The sequence below is a fragment of the Rattus norvegicus genome, chromosome 4 (genome assembly GCF_021556685.1).
Source record: "Rattus norvegicus strain SHRSP/BbbUtx chromosome 4, alternate assembly SHRSP_T2T, whole genome shotgun sequence".
NCBI lineage: Eukaryota > Metazoa > Chordata > Mammalia > Rodentia > Muridae > Rattus > Rattus norvegicus.
This window is the reverse complement of record NC_141537.1, coordinates 155082546-155099495: the sequence shown is the minus strand read 5'-3', so window position 1 is coordinate 155099495 and position 16950 is coordinate 155082546. Positions and strand designations below refer to the sequence as shown.

Genomic DNA, 16950 nt, shown 5'->3' with positions numbered 1-16950 from the left:
GTCGTCTTTAAAGTTCACACTTAAGAACTACACAGTCAAATTACAAAACTTTCAGAAGGGACTAGCTTTGAAGATATGAGTGCTTCCTATGGAAATGTGAGAACTAGAGTTTGGATTCTTAGTATTCACCCGTCAATAATCCCAGAACTCTGGAGGCAGAGGCAGATAGTCTGTGGATCAGGCTGCTTAGCTAGACGAGTCAAGTCAGTGAGCGCTGGGTTCAAGTCAGAGATGCTGACTCACTGTGTAGGTGTAATGCACTTCTTGGGGGCGATTTCTCTGTCCCCGTCTGTCCCCTTGTACCTGATTAATTACAGGGTGTTTCTATGCCTGCTTAACTCCTGAATAAAGACACAGAGACCTGGTATTTTAATAGCAAGTTGCAAGCTCTACTAGCTGGGCAGATTCTGTCTATTCTAACCTGACCACACTGCTACTACATTTCCCTGCCGTCTGGTCTTGCTGGTTTGCTCTGATTCATGTGTGTCCTCATGGCAGCTTTCATGATCTCATGGTGAGTCCTCCTGGCTTCTCCACATGGTTTCTCCACACTTTCTTCTCCTCCTGGTCCTTCTCTACCTACCCCCCACCCCCATCTTCTTTGGGACCTCTTACTGGGATCGGAAATCCTGCCTATCTCCTCTGCTCAGTTAATCGGCCGATCAGCTCTATTAACCATTCAAAGGTGATGGAAAACAATTTTTGTATAACATAGAGACTGGAGATGCTTGATCACGCTACCATCTGGAGTGCAACCAGATGTCTGGGCATAGAAATCAGCATCTGAAAACACAGTGCACAAAACCCTTCCCAGATATGTAAGGTAGAGAGTAACCAAGGGTCATAACTTATATTAGTCTATGGCCTTTACAAATACATACATGCACAACATGCATCCGTGTAATGCAACATTACAGACATGCAAATAAATCACAAAAATTCTCATAATAAATAAATTACAGTTTTTCATGAGATTGTATTCTTAGCTAGCCTTGGCTACTTGTGACCTAAGGGTTGGAGACATTCTTGTGTGTATATGAACATATGTGTGTTGTATCATGTAGTGTACTACTGATTTTATTCTATGCAGTCCTCCACAACTTGCTTTCCTGCTTCCCTGCAGTATACTATGGATGTCTTTATGTCAGGTAAAGAGAAGCATCTTTAGAGTTTGGAGAGAACATAATTCTTTAAACTATTGTATTCTCTTGCTGAAAATTTACATTCTTGCTGGTTCAAATGATGCAGTATGAATAGCATTGTGTATCTACCTTAGAACCTATGAAACATGCAGAATATTTTAAAAAGTGAAACTTGTAGATGTTAGGCATGATGGTCTGTGCTTGTGCTCCTCACACTCCCAAAGTGGAAGGAGGAGCATCGGGACGTTAAGGCCACCCTCAGTTGCATGACAGGTTGGATGCCAGACTGGGGTACATGAGATCCTGTCTCAGAACACAAGCAAGGAAGAAAACCTCGGAGTTGGAAATGGCAGCTCAGTGGTAACTGTTCCTTATCTTGTGCAAAGCTCTAGGTTCAGTCTCCACATGTGTGTGTGTGTGTGTGTGTGTGTGTGTGTGTGTGTGTGTGTGTGTATACATATATATATTAGTTAAAAGTTGAAACTTCTTTTTCAAATGATAGCTCATTTCAAATTGTGATTCTGTTAAATTGTACTTCAGTATGATTTTTAAATGTTTTTCAGAGAGTTTAAAATATTCATTCTTGGCCCAAGAAATTTTATATCTTTTTGAGAAAACATTTGAAGAACAATTTAAAATGCTTAACTCATTTTCAGATATTGATTGTTACAGATGAGTGTAACCTAGTACAGCAGGTCAGGCTAGTGATTTTGAGATTTAGGCCAGATTGTACTGGCAGTGCTTTACATAGCTAACGGTAGTAAACACATCTTTTGTATCTTCTTGTAACTGCCTTGTAGCATATTTATGTGAGCCTCTTCTCTTATAATTAATTTCAGGTAGGTTACTATAAAATATTGCTCTTAGAGCATTTTCTAGTTCCATGGTAAGCTTACAGCTTTTGGAGGAAGAGTGAGAATTAAAGGGTCCCTGCAATCACTGTGTGTAGATGCATATGTAGACCTTTGGATGCACTCCAGGATGCTGAGTAAGGAGTAAGTGTATCTGTGGCGTGGGGCTAGTGTTGACATGTTGTGTTTGTTATGATCTAGAAGCTTTGTGGTGGCATGATAGTGGCCAGGCTTGACTTCAGTTTTGTTGTTCTATTTTGAGAACCCATTGAGATTAGGTAATAAATTTGGAGTGTTATGAAACAACTGATCAAAGACTTCTACACCCTCTGCTGTTTTTCCTCGACCTTTCACCCAGAAAGGTCACTTTTTCACATGTAACGAGCCGTCCAGAACAGCCAGGTAGAAGTTAGGAGACAGTGTGCTCTGGGTTCTGTGTTTAGATTAAACCAATCAATGGCAAAAAGGATTCAGAAAAGTGTATCTATATTGAACATGCACAAACTGTTCTTGTTTAACCACTTTTTCTTTTTGTTTTTCTAGACAGGATTTCTTTGTATAGTCCTGGCTGTTCTTGAACCTGCTCTGTAGACCAGACTGGCCTCAAACTCAGAGATCCGCCTGCCACTGCCTCCCAGCACTGCAATTAAAGGGGTGCTCCACTGCCCAGATGACCCACTTAAGCATCACAATTATTTATATATAGCTTACACTGAATCAGGTACTGTTAGTGGGTCCAGAAAAGACTTCTAGAGTAAAGTGGTGGGCGTTTACATAGTCTAGACGTAAAGCCATTTTGTGTAAGAAATTCTGGTTATGGATTTCTGAGAGCCAGACTATCCCGGCCGTGGCATCCTTCCATCTTTTTGTGTGTTTTTGTCCAGTTGCCCATTGACTGGTTGTGGTGTTCATGACTAAGGGGGACCATACTTTGAAAGAAAACTGATTCTCCCTACCTCAGAAGCTATCAGCTGTTCATAGCTCTTCAGTTATGGGTATGTGTAAGCTTTTAACCCCCTTCACTCAGTGCTAGACTGTTGACTGGCTTGATCTTGTGCTGGCAACCATAGCTGCTGTGAGCTCACTAGTGTACAAGTTCTCTCAAGAGAAGACACTCTTTGCTCTGGATTTTCCCTGACCTCTGGTTCTTACAACTTTTCTGAATCCTCTTCCTTGATGATCCCTGAGTCTTGGGGAGGGCAGGATATACGTGTGTGTCCCATTTAGACTGAGCGTTCCACAGTCACTTATTCTCTGCACTTGTCTCACCAATAGTGCGTTTCTATGTTAACCATCATTGTGTGCACAAAGAAACCAAGAGTGGCAGCACTCTATGGATGCAGAGATAAAATTTAGAAGGCAGCTTAGTATTATGTCCGTTTAGCAAAATAATCGTAGTAGGTTCAACCCTGGGGCCTATGAGCTCCCCAACCATGGGTTAATCGGCTAGATTTGCAATACCAGGCATGTGTTTCTTCCTGTGGGACCGTCCTTAAATCCAATCTGAAAGTGACTGGTTACTTCCATAATATCTATGCCAGCCCGTTTATTGCTGTTCACAGCCTGGGAATATTGTTAATGACTTTCATTTTCTCTCCAATAGCCTTTACAGCTGTAGAAGTAGGCATCAGAGAGGAAGCTTCCTGGTTTTTACCAACCACATTCCATGACCAGTGTGTGGTGTCCTCAGAAATCAGATCTTTCCGTCAGGTTCTGGTGGGCAGCAGAGCAGAGGTTCCATTTTTCCCAGGCAGTTTTGCTGGAGGCACCTCAGCTTGGTTTGGAGTTTGTAAAAGCCCATGTTGACCTTGAACTTAATAACCTCTTGCTTCATCTTCCGCAGTGCTTGGGATCACAACAGACACAGCCACGTCTGGCTGCTTTTATTTGTTTTGTTTATTTTATTTCATCTTATTTTTTGAGATGTGGTCTTACTCTGTAACCCAAGCTGGCCTCAAATTCTGGATCCTTCTGCCTTAGACTTCCTTTAGCTAGGATTATAAACATGTCACATGTTTACCCTTATAATAAAGTCTTTATGAGAATATGGTGATCTGATTTGACTTTGCTTCCCAGAATTTTACTTTATTGGGTATTGTATAGTGATGATCATGTACATTATTTTATTGATGAAATACATGTTACTTATGCTCAGTTTTACACATAAAAGCACTAGTTAACCTTACATCAAAGAGCGGCTTCCGTGCTAAGTTAGTTCAGAAAGGGGGAAGGGCTGGAGAGATGGCTCAGTGGCTAAGAGCACATTCTATTTTTTTAAGATTTATTTTTATTATTTTAATTATGTGTATGTGCGTGGGCTTATATGCACATGAAAGCAAGTGTCACAGAGGTCAGAGGTATCTGAGTCCTCTAGAGCAGGCTATTGTACTTTTAGTCTTCCATTTGAATTTTAGAGTCAGCACTTTTGAATTATGGGAAAATCTACTGGGATTTTGTTAATGAACTGAGAGAAGAACTGATACCTTCACAGTATGGGTAACTTTTTGCCTTTTTAAAAAAATTATTACTAAGGTAGTATTTTATGTCTTTTAGTAGAGTTTTAAATGCTTGAACTTTTTTTGGTTAGGTTTAACGTACTTTTATAGGTTTGCTGTTAATAGGACTTAACTCTTACTTTTTGATCAGGGTCTTGTGTATGTGAAACTCAGCTGTAGATGAAGATGACCTTTACCTCTTCTGCTGAGGTTATTAGCATGCGTGTGCTGCACGTCCATTCATGTAGTGCTGGGGCTCGAACCCAGAGCCACACTCCTTCCCGCCCCTCCTCTCTTCCTCTCTCTCTCTCCCCCTCCCGCCTGTGTGTGTGTGTGCGCGCGCATGTGTGTGTGTGTGTGTGTGTGTGTGCGCGCATGTCTGCGCGTGCACACCCGTGTGTGTGCGTGTGCCTGTGTGTGAGTGTGCGTGTGTTTGCCTATTGGCAGTGGTCAGCTTCAGGTATTGGTCCTGGCCTTCACTTTGTTTGAAATGGGGTCTTTGTTCTTTAGCTGACCCATGGGCTTCTGAGAATTTTCCCTTCTCTGCCTCCCATCTCACCACAGGGGCACTGAGATTTCAGACGCATGCTATTGCCTTCACTTCTACCTCGTTTCTGGGGCTGTGACCAAGTGTTCTCATCCTTGCATGGCAAGCACTTTACACACCGATCCATCTCCCTACCTTTTTTTTTTTTTTATAAAGATTTATTTATTTTATTTATATGTGAGTATACTGTAGTTGTCTTCATACACTTCAGAAGAGAGCATCCCATTACAGATTATTGTGAGCCACCATGTGGTTGCTGGGAATTGAACTCAGGACCTGTGGAAGAGCAGTCAATGCTCTTAACCATTGAGCTATCTCTCCAGCCCCCATCTCCCTAACCTTAACTTTAAAAGCTTCATTTTCACGGGTTGGGGATTTAGCTCAGTGGTAGAGCGCTTGCCTAGGAAGCGCAAGGCCCTGGGTTCGGTCCCCAGCTCCGGAAAAAAAAAAAAAAAAGAACCTAAAAAAAAAAAAAAAAAAGCTTCATTTTCTTTTTTTTCTTTTTTTTTTTTTGGTTCTTTTTTTCGGAGCTGGGGACCGAACCCAGGGCCTTGTGCTTCCTAGGTAAGCGCTCTACCACTGAGCTAAATCCCCAGCCCCAAAAGCTTCATTTTCTAATTGTTATTCCCAGTGTGCATTTAAATATTGATCTTATGGAAATTTAGCTGTTATTTGTTCTAATAATGTGTTGAGTATTAATATTTATATATTGAGCTTATATCTGACTAATATATTGAATTCTTTTATTAATTCTGATAATGTGTCCAAGTATTGATATTTCTGCATTGATCTTATATAATATTCTGAGTCCTGTTATTCAAATAATGTGTTACTTGGTAATTATCAGTTGAAACTCTCATTTTTAGTTAGAAAAACATTACATTATGGGTAATCTGATTTTAAAGCCATGAGTTTACTTAATGAAAAGAGACTCTTCCCAAATAAAGGTATCAGAACACTTCTGAGAAAAGTATTGATTGTTGGGATATTTAATGTGTGATCTTTTCATTGCAGATATGGCATAAGATATTTCTTCAAGATTGGACAGCTGGTGACCTGCTATTTCTGACAGCCTTAAGCTGACTTTATAGCCATAGAGAAACCTCACGGACTTGTATTGTTGTTTTCTACTCATACCATTTCTGGCACCTAAGTTCACCCTGCAACCATGTATGGAAGTGCTCGGTCAGTGGGGAAAGTGGAACCAAGCAGCCAGAGTCCTGGGCGATCACCTCGGCTTCCTCGGTCCCCTCGCTTAGGTCATCGGCGAACAAATAGCACAGGAGGGAGTTCTGGAAACAGTGTTGGAGGTGGCAGTGGGAAAACCCTTTCAATGGAGAATATACAGTCCTTAAATGCTGCCTATGCTACATCTGGCCCTATGTACCTAAGTGACCATGAAAACGTGGGTGCAGAAACACCTAAAAGCACCATGACACTTGGCCGTTCTGGAGGACGCCTGCCTTACGGGGTTAGGATGACTGCTATGGGCAGCAGCCCCAACATAGCAAGCAGTGGGGTTGCTAGTGATACCATAGCGTTTGGAGAGCATCACCTCCCTCCTGTTAGTATGGCGTCCACGGTACCTCACTCTCTTCGTCAAGCAAGAGATAACACCATCATGGATCTGCAGACGCAGCTGAAGGAAGTATTAAGAGAAAACGATCTTTTGAGGAAAGATGTGGAAGTAAAGGAGAGCAAATTAAGTTCTTCGATGAATAGCATCAAGACCTTCTGGAGTCCAGAGCTGAAGAAAGAGCGGGCCTTGAGAAAAGACGAAGCTTCCAAAATCACCATTTGGAAGGAGCAGTACCGAGTTGTGCAGGAGGAAAACCAGGTTAGTTTCACTCACGCATTTATCTTTATGGGTTGAAACCAAGTATATAAATAAAACGAGGCACTCCTTTTCCACCCTGTTGTAGAGGTTCCCCATCTTTGTTCCTTATTTTTTATTTATTCTTTTTACGTTAGAATTCTGTTTCTACTTTCTTAGCCTTTTTCAGATTTTGTCCTGCACACAGTGCAAAACACTCACACACATAAATCAAAAAAGAAAAAAACTAACAAAGCAATGCCAATGATGGTAACAAAACACCAACTTAAGCTGGACAGTGCTGGTGCGTGTCACTTGGAGGCCAGCCTGGTCTACAGAACAAGTTCCAGGACAGCCAAGGCTACACAGAGAAACCCTGTCTCAAAGGAGAAATTAAAAAACAAGCTTAAGGATTGCTTAGGCTACATAGTGAAGCTGGGGCTAACTTGGGTTACACTAGAAACAACCAAACACAGGACTTTAGTTCAGTGGAAGAGCATTTGCCTAGGCTGTGGCAGGAGATTCTTGGACCTGTCTTGCTGCCTTCAGATTTTCCTCACCTATATTGGAGTGGGCTTTTTGCTGGGAAGTGGTGGTGGCAGCGGTGGCCACCTTTAATTCTAGCACTCAGGAGGCAGAGGCAGGCTGATCTCTGTGAGTGAGCCCTAGGCCAGCCTGGTCTAAAGAGAGTTCTAAGGCAACCAGGGCTACACAGAGAAAGCCTCTCTTGAAAAGCAAAACAAAAAAGTAAAGGGAGTGGGTTTTTCGATGATACAGTTGCACCTCTGTAAGTAAGTAACCCCTCAATCATATCCTTTATTTTATTTACATTGGTGTTATGTTTTGCCTCCATCTATGTCATTTGAGGGTGTCACATCTTCTGGAACTGGAACAGATAGTTGTGAGCTGCCATGCAGGTGCTGGGATTTGAACCTGGGTCCTCTGGAAGAGTAGCTAGCGCTCTTAACTGCTGAGCCATCTCTCCAGCCCCATAAGAGCAGGATATTTTGTTGGTTTGCTTGTATGTTTTGGTTTTTGAGACAGGGTTCTTTTGGCCTAGAACTCACAGGGATCCACCTGTCTCTGTCTCTTGATTGCTGGAATTAAAGGTGTGTGCTTGGCTCCCTTCACCCCATATTTTTGTAAGTCACCTCAATAAAAAAATATTCATTGGTGTACAAAAGTAAGCAAGTAAAAGATTCATATTTTTAAAACAATTAAAGTCAATTCAGCACTCCTCTCTTATTTCACTGTGTAGCATAGGCTGGTCTGGAACGCTTGTGTTTCCACTCCTAAGTGCTTGGATTTCTGTTAGTTTGCCTGACTACCAGCCCAAGACTGGTCTTTTTAAGAGGAGATTCATTGTCTCGCAGTCTGTCTCGATCACTTAGTACATAAATTAAAAGCATATTTGGTTTACCAAATACACTATTGAATTACCTAATCATCAACATGTCTTGCTGAAAACATAGCCACCAATAAGGTAGTTTTATTGTCAAGTAAACTGGAAATGTTTATTGAGGAAAAAAGTTATTGGCCTATTTTTTGATTTTGAAATAAATACAGCATTTTCTTATGTTTATCCTTTCAGGGAGTGTGGTGATCAGGGGAGGTACCCATTTCATGATTCTTTTTCTAGTTATCATGCTATATTCAAAGGCAAAATATTTAATCTTCTGAGAAGACAATTATGGGTACTTAGTATTTTTCTGGGAAAGAAACAGTCCACAGGTTTTTCATGCCAAGAAAACCATTACATGCTGAATATGGTGAACATTGCTTTATCTGGGTCCACCCCATGCCCTAATTAAACACCAGTGCTGGCAGATACATTCTTCCTGCACCCACTGTAATTACCACAGAATTCTAAAATTGTGTAACTTCAGCCCAAAAAACAAAGGGTGCAATTTTAAAGACAGTACAGTGAGATACAGACACTGAGAATGCTAATTAATAGATTATAGTCAGCTAGCAGTAGGCCCCTAATTAAATAGTGTATTCATTATCCTCTGCTTAGCTCCCAGAGGTCAGACATCTTTCATTTGTGAAGAAGACTGGTTTATTAGAATTTATAGCAATTAAATACATTTCTGTATTTCTGTTTGAGCCTTGGGATTTTGTTCCATTTTAAATATTTGATCTGATTGAGCTGGGTCCAGAATCCTATCAGGATAGAAATATATTTGCTTAGGATTGCCTGGTGGGCATTGCTTATTATTATGGCTTCTAGACGCTTGTGTCTAAGACAAAACTTCTCAGGTGTTTCTGTGTCTTAGACTTATTTGTTACTTTATTTTCAAATAGCTATTGCTTGACGGTAGTTGTGTGAGTGTGTGTGTGTGTGTGTGTGTGTGTGTATTTGTGTATATCTATCTATCTATCTATCTATCTATCTATCTATCTATCTTCTTTTTTTTTTTTTTTTTTTTTTTGGTTCTTTTTTTCGGAGCTGGGGACCGAACCCAGGGCCTTGTGCTTCCTAGGCAAGCACTCTAACCACTGAGCTAAATCCCCAACGCCATCTATCTATCTTCTAAACATTGTGACTAAGAAAGACTTTAGTGACAGCTCAGTAGAGAGGAGTGAAAATCTTACTGTGGTCACAGAACTAGTGAGGCTTTTGGATAAGTTACATTTCAGATTTTATTTTAATCAGCTGTTGTACTTTTACAAAAAGGTTTATTTGTTTATGTATATGAGTGCTTTGTCTGCTTGTAAGCCCACATTCCGGAGGTGGGCATCAGATCCCACTGGACATGGTTGTAAGCCATCACATTGTTGGGACTTGATCCAACGACCTCTAGAAGAGGAGACCCAACAATCATGTGCTTAACCACTGAGCTGTCTCTCTAGTCCCTTGTACTTCTTTCTTGATCATGTCTTGTAAGAGTTCTGTGTGTTGAATTTAGCTGTATGCTCATTTTAAGACTAATTATTTAATGGAGGAGATGGCTCAGTTGGTAAAATGCAAGTGTGAGGACCTGAGTTTGATCCCTGTGTCCCATGTAACAGCTGGGCATGGTGATGTGCACCTGTAAATCTAGCCCCCAGGAGACAGAGGATCCCTGCAGCTGTTGGCCAGCTAGTCTCGTGGATCCTCAAGGTCCAGGTGTAAACAGAGATCCAGTCTCAAAAACAAGATGGAGGGGCTGGGGATTTAGCTCAGTGGTAGAGCGCTTGCCTAGGAAGCGCAAGGCCCTGGGTTCGGTCCTCAGCTCCGAAAAAATGAACCAAAAAAAACAAAAAACAAAAAACAAAAAACAAAACAAACAAACAAACAAAAAAACAAGATGGAGAGTGATTCTGGAAGGCATCTGACAAAGATTGACCTTCTACCTGAGCACACAGCTATAAGCGTGCATATTTGCAAGTTCACATGAACATGTACAGACATACACACACTAAATCATCTTAGTGCTCTTTCACTAAAATTTTGTCTGAATAGAGTATTCTGTTTGAGAGTGTAGGTGGCAGGTGAAGTGCCTTTCTTTTAAGTTGTATCTGTGTGTGCTCAGACATGCTTGTGGGCTTGTGCTGAGGTGCTTGTGTGGAGGTCAGAGGATGGCTTATGGGAACAGGCTTTCTTCCACGGTGGGTTCTAAGATTACCCTCAGGCTCTGGAGATAAATGCTTTTGGTTCCTGAACCATCTCACTAGTGCTGATGTTTCTTTTTGCTTAGAATATTTCTTCTTTTTGGAATTGGCTGCGTCTCTTTTCTGTTGAGGTACTGAAGATTGAACCCAAGGTCTTGTACACGAGAAGCAAATGCTCAACCACTGACCTGCACCGCTAGTCTAGGATTTTAGCTTGATTTATTAAGCCTTCGCATGAATAGAAATATATAAATGAATATGGGACATTTCTTATAGAGTTACGTTTATTTACTTGGAATGTAGCAGGATAGTTGAAAAATAATTCAGTGAATCAAAGTTGCATAAGTATTTGATGTGGTTCACTTGGAAGAATCTTACTTCCCAAAGAACTGGAACTGCTCAGTCTACTCTTCCTCCTCTGAATTCATGTTGCAATCTAGTGTGGGAGCCTTTTTAAAATTTAATTTTACCTCTTTGGTTTTCTCAGATAGGGCCTCATTATACCAACTCTTGATTTTCTACTGGGCATTGAATACCAGGGCCTTATTCATGTACCACTTAGTCACAACCCACTAGTGGTTTCATTATAGCAGGACAAAATTGTTTTTAAGTGTTTGCTAATTTATCATGAATTTTCAAAAGAGCAGCTTAAGTATAATTTGGAAGACTCACTTTTTTTTCTCTTTTGGCAGAAAGAATCAAAATACATTTAATTTTTAGTCAGAGTAACTTTTAATTTTTGCAGTACTCAGGATCAGACCACCAGCTTTTTGTGTGCTAGGCAAGCACTTTTATCTCTGAACCCTTACCTAGCCCTAGCTGTAGTAATCACTCCTCTTAAAAGCCCCTCCCCCTTTCCCATTTATTTATTTAGTTTTGCAAGTCAGTATTCTCCTTCTGTCATATGAATTCCAGGGACTAAATTCAAGTTATTCCTGTGTGTGTGCCTGGTACCTGTGTAGGTCAGAAGAGGTCATTGGGTTCCCTGGAACCAATGGAAGAGTGTGAGCTGCAATGTGGGTGCTGGGAATTGAACCCATGTCCTCAGGAAGAGCAGTCAGTGCTCTTAACTGCTGAGTCATCTCTCTAGTCCTGAATTTTAGATATTTATTAAATGAAAACAATTTCATTTTTGAATTTCAAAAATCTTTAAAAACATATACAATAAACTTTATATAAATACTCACACAAAATGTAAGGCAAACTAACCAGTATTTTGGGCAGCCTTGCAATTTACTAAAAATATAATAAGTGCTAGTAGAATTTATGCATACTAAGTTCCTGAGGATTTCTGGTTTTTAGCCCTTTGATTATATCCAACGTTAACAAATACAAAACAGCACTCTTCTATGGCATTTTAAATCTTGAAACATTTTACATTGATGGAGTAAAGGCTCCAGCAGACTGATAACTGTTTTATTATAAAATGGAAATATATGCAGATAAGACAAATGGCTCTGCTTACTAGATTAGGGACAAAATTTCAGCTTTTTAGCATTGGGGCAAAGCCAGTTGACCTGGGTCTGTGCATCACTGAAAGACCTTTCTGTTCACCTTGACTTCCAAAGAGCTTGATAACCTTGCCAACATCTCATACAAATCCTGAGTGTACCATGAGCCATTCTAGGTGAGAGAAATGCCCTCTGCACCAGAGTACTGCTGAGGAGGACAACAGAGGACTCCTGACCTGCAGGCAGCGTGTACACTGAGGCAGCAGCATGCAGCGGTAACCCTGTGGACCAGCCAGTCTTTCTGATGATCCACGAGGTCCAGAGGAACTCAGGCACATCCTGCTGGTTCCAACATGCCTAGATTATAAACATCTTGGGTTTTCTGACCAGGTTCTCACCCTTGTCTCCTTTGAATATACCAGTAAACGTCTAAATTTCAGTGTTGGCATCATATGCATGAATGTGGGTGCCTTTACCACAGTTCAGGAAAACACAGGAAGCCATCAGCATCTACATGGCTTGAGGTCGATACCTCATGAATTTTGAGCATTATTTCTTATGCTTTGAGATCATTAAAGCATTTCACTTCAAATCATAGATCTGAAAACTTTCCGGTCATGTTGTCCCTGTCAGTGCCATTGTGCACTGGTGCCCCTCCTCTGAGGGAGTGTCAAGTGTCAGAAGAACCTCTCATGATTGAAGATTAGGGCAGCTCACCTCTTGTAGTCTGTTGTAGTGTTCTGCCAGATCAAACATTTCCCTTTTGCAGAAGGCACCTGTTTCTGTCATAGTTTGCTCTCACTGTGAGCAATCTCCAGAATGTATTTTCTTAAAAAGCTTTATCTATTTGATGGAGGTATCAGGTACTTAGAGAATAATGCTTCACCCTTTTTGGAAGTGGCCTATGGAGGCCAGCTAGGCCTTTGACAGCGGTGTGCGTTCTCTGACTTCTTCATTTCTTAAGTATGCGTGAGTGAAACAAAGGCATAGAGGGAAACGAAGGCATGGAGGGAAATGAAGGCATGGGAGCAGAAGCCATGGGAGGAGAGATGGCAAGACAGATCTGTGGAGAGGAAGACGCACATTTGTGAGATGTTTGTGAAGAACTATTTGGACAAAGATCGATAGCAAGAGGGAAGTGTTTCGAGCATTGTTAACAATAGAGGACTCGGAGCGGAGCCAGAGTAGACTAAGAAATGGTGAATTTACTTAAATATTTGAATATAGGTTTTTTCATGTGCTTTTGGAAATAATGTGACCAGTGGGTGTGACTTATTAGATGTGAATATTATAATAGGAATGGTGTTAATATTGGGGAATTTACTCTGCTTCCTAGGAACGCTGAAGTAGAGGCTGGTGTGTGCTCATGCCCCTGAGTAGTAAGAAGGAGGAGAAGCTATTAGATGGCAGTGCTGTACGTAGCTGTTTTGTTCTCATTCAGATATTTTTTGTGTTTTGGCTTCAATAAATTATTTTCGTTAAAGGTAGGAAGTTTGAGAATCTCTGAAAATTCCTGAAAACATTTTATTAGGAAGTGTTTTTTTTTTTTTTTTTTTTTGTGGTAGATTTCTCCTAGTCTTTCATTTTAGTTAACAAGTACATTGGAATTTGTTTTGTTTGTATGATGAACTGGGAGGAAGTTTCTGAAGAAAAAAGAAATATTGCAGAAAATGTACTTTCAGCATGGAAACAACTTTGTATTAGAAATGTTCTGTTTTCCTCTACAAACAAAATTAGAAATGCTTTTATAAACTGACTTTGTATTGCTCTGTGCATCTCTAAAAATATTCCTATTTTTCTTTCTGAAATCAGAAAGTTAGTCCTTAATACAGATTAAATACTTCCACTTTTCTTTGTTATTTGCAGTAATGTTCATTGAAAGCTTCCTTTGGGTGTATTGGCTCAAGCCTTTAATCCCAGCAGAGGCAGAGAGAGACGGGTCTCTGTGTGTTCAGTCTACAGACTAAGTTCTAGGACAGCCAGAGCTATGCAGTGAGATTCAGAAAAACAAACAACACAGTTGAAAACCAAAACAATCCTTCTTTTGTGTCATCCCAGTCTATACCGAGGAGATCATGTTAGGCTTGGTTGTTTTAGCAGTTCGTGGAGAATATGGGATTGAGGTGCTTATATACAGCTTAAGCATATACATATCGAGAACCTATAATAACTTGTTTTTGTCTCTAAAAGTTCTTTTCAGACTTATTTTTTACGTGTATTTGTCTTGAGTGATTTGCCTGCTGCATGCACATACATTTCTGGCCTTAGGAGACCCTGTGGGACCTGGCTTGCTTTGTATAATCAGTCATATACTGGTTTTTTTTGTCATGCTAGATCCTAAGTGAGAAAATTAAAAAAGCATGGGGGGAGGTTACAACGTGCATGCCTAGTATTCATGATGGTCAGAAGACAGTGTGGGATCCCTTGGAACTGGAGAGAGGGATGGTTGTGAGCACCGTTTGGATGCTAGGAACTGAACCTGGGTCCCCTGCCAGAGCAACAAGGGCTTCAAATGCTGAGCCTTCCCTCCGGTCCTCAGCCCCTCCCTCCCTGAGGTGGTTTGAATATTCTTGGCCCTGGGAATGGCAGTATTAGGAGATGTGGCCTTGCTGGAGTAGGTGTGTCACTGTGGGCATGGGCTTTAATACCCTTGTCTAGCTGCCTGGAAATCAGTCTGCTAGCAGCTTTCAGATGAAGATGTAGAACCCTCAGCTCCTCCTGCACCGTGTCTGCCTGGATGCAGCCATGCTTCTGCCTTGATACAGGACTGAGCCTGTAAGCCAGCCCTAATTAGATGCTGTCCTTATAAGAGTTCTTGGTCATAGTGTCTATTCACAACAGTAAATAGCACTCCCCCCGTTTTTCTTTCTTTCTTTTTTTGGATTTATTTTATGTGTAGGAGTGTTTTGCCTGCATGTGTGCTTGTGTATGTACCATGTGCTTGCCTGGTGCCAGAATCCTCAGGAGCTAGAGTTCCAGTGTGGGTGCTAGGGATTGAACGCAGGTCCTCTGTTAGAGTGGCAAGAGCTCTAACCAATGAGCAACCGCTCCAGTCTCCTTGCGCCATCTTTTACTGTTTGTGGCTTCCACACATGACCTTTTTAGCTTTGTAACTGTCACACTGTGTCACTGTCTTAGATGAGTGTTAGGTACTAGATAGTCCTCCACAGTAGCAACTGTCAGCAGGAGACCCCGGTTTACTTGGAGAACTTTTTGTGGAACCTGATCTGCCTTATATAATCAGTCAGATACTGTTTTTTGTTTTGTGTCATGCTAGATCCTAAGTGGGAAAATTAAAAAAATAGGGTTTTATTAAAATAACATCCACAACAATAATATGCTAAATGTTAATATAAGCAATATTTGTAAAATTTCAAACTGTCTTGTTTGGCATGGCAGGAAGAACTGAGAATGCTTGTTTATTTCTTCAGTGTTTGGCAGTTTGTCTTTAAGTATAGGAAGAAAATTGGGCCTCACACAAGAAATCAGAAAAAGCAGTGTCTTTAGATAATCGAGGGTTATTAATAAAATTCAGAATTCAATAAGTAATACAACTTATGGAAATATAGCTTGTATATTATAAAATATTAAAATTTACTGAGTAGTGTACAACCATAACCATAATCCTAATCCAGGTTTTGGTGCTGGGAATGTAGCTCAGTGGTCAATGGTAAGGCATCATCTTGGCTTGGGCCCTGCCCTGCTGGAAACACTCCAACTGCACTAAACAGTTTTATTCTGTGCACCTGGCAGTTCAAATCTTAAACCATCATTGGCCAAGTAGGTTTCCATGCATTGTTTTGCTAAATGCTTTTGTTTGCCTTGTAGTTGAAATGATCTAAGGTTTTACTTATGTCAGAACTAGTTATATAGTGATGGTGACCTTGGAATTTGTCTTTTTAATGTTTTCTGTAAATTTAAATTAAAAAATTAAAACTGTTACTCTTATGGATGTGTGTATGATGTGTATGTGTAAGTTTGTGTGTATGTGTGCATATATGTATGATATGCAAAGGATTTTGTGGGTAGAGGGAGATATTCATTAAGGATTTCTGGACAGTGGAGATCTTTTAGCAATTAGAGAGTGTTGTAAAAGTCCAGAAACTAGAGAGGTCAGTATCTAGGGCTCTGAATATTGACACACAATAGACAGGAACACAATGTCATCTTCTCTAGGCCATTAAGCTTATAGAGTCCTTAGCCAGTGTTGAGTTAAGTCCATGACTGTATTTCTGTCAGTTATGTTAGTGAGATTCTCTTAGATCTCATATACTTGGAGTGCACTGCCCCAATTTAAGAATCATAAAGTGAGGTTGGCATTACTAATTGTGATAAGTTCATGGCTGTTGAAATTCTTTTTAGGGTTGTTGGCATAAAGATCAGCCTTTACATATAAAGTGCAATCTTATAAGTTTCACCGGCGAGCACAGACATGTCCATGCTGTGATATATGTGGAGGTCAGAGGACAGCTTCTTGTAGGTCATTTCGTTCCTTCTCTCATGTTTTGAGGGGGTGTCTCATGATTTTTGTCACTCTGTGCTGTGCTTTGTATGTATGCTTGCTTCGTATGTGGGCTTCCCATGGGTTCTCCTGTCTCTGCCTCTCATTTCACAGAGAGTGCTAAGATTCTACATACCACATCTACTGTCATTTTACATGGGTTCCAAACTCAGGTTGGTCAGACTTGCCCCCACAGGTACTTTTTACCTGCTGAGTCATCTCCCCGAACCTTACCAGTTCTTACGTGAGGACAGTACATTTTTAATTGTTGCAATAGTTAAAGGAAGCAGTAGTATGTGTAAAATTATGGGCAAGAGGCTGGACATGGTGTTGCATGCCTTTAATCCCAGCACTTGGGAGGCAGAGGCAAGTGGATTTCTGAGTTGGAGGCCAGCCTGGTCTACAGAGCAAGTTTCAGGATAGCCAGAGCTATCCACATAGTGAGACCCTGTCTCAAAAGAAAAGAAAAAAAAAATGTGGGCAAAACTGGCTGCCATAAATGTGCAATAGATGTTAGTTGACTGGAAAGTAAAACATTGCATGAATATAAATTTCA

General features: G+C 40.7%; 1 protein-coding gene and 1 pseudogene across 10 annotated transcripts in view; one reads left to right on the top strand and one right to left on the bottom strand.

The window, feature by feature from the left end:
• The window catches only part of Erc1 (ELKS/RAB6-interacting/CAST family member 1), a 306255-nt gene that overhangs the window by 18470 nt on the left and 270835 nt on the right, over window positions 1-16950 (top strand). For all 10 annotated transcript variants that reach the window (XR_015685325.1, XR_015685323.1, XR_015685324.1 and 7 more), the window contains 1 exon segment: window positions 6050-6872. Coding sequence is in view for 5 of the 10 variants with exons in the window: in XM_087656198.1 (XP_087512324.1) it covers window positions 6204-6872 (669 nt within the window). In the remaining 5 variants the exon portion in view is untranslated.
• Casp6-ps2 (caspase 6, pseudogene 2) lies at window positions 11973-12685 on the bottom strand (annotated as a pseudogene).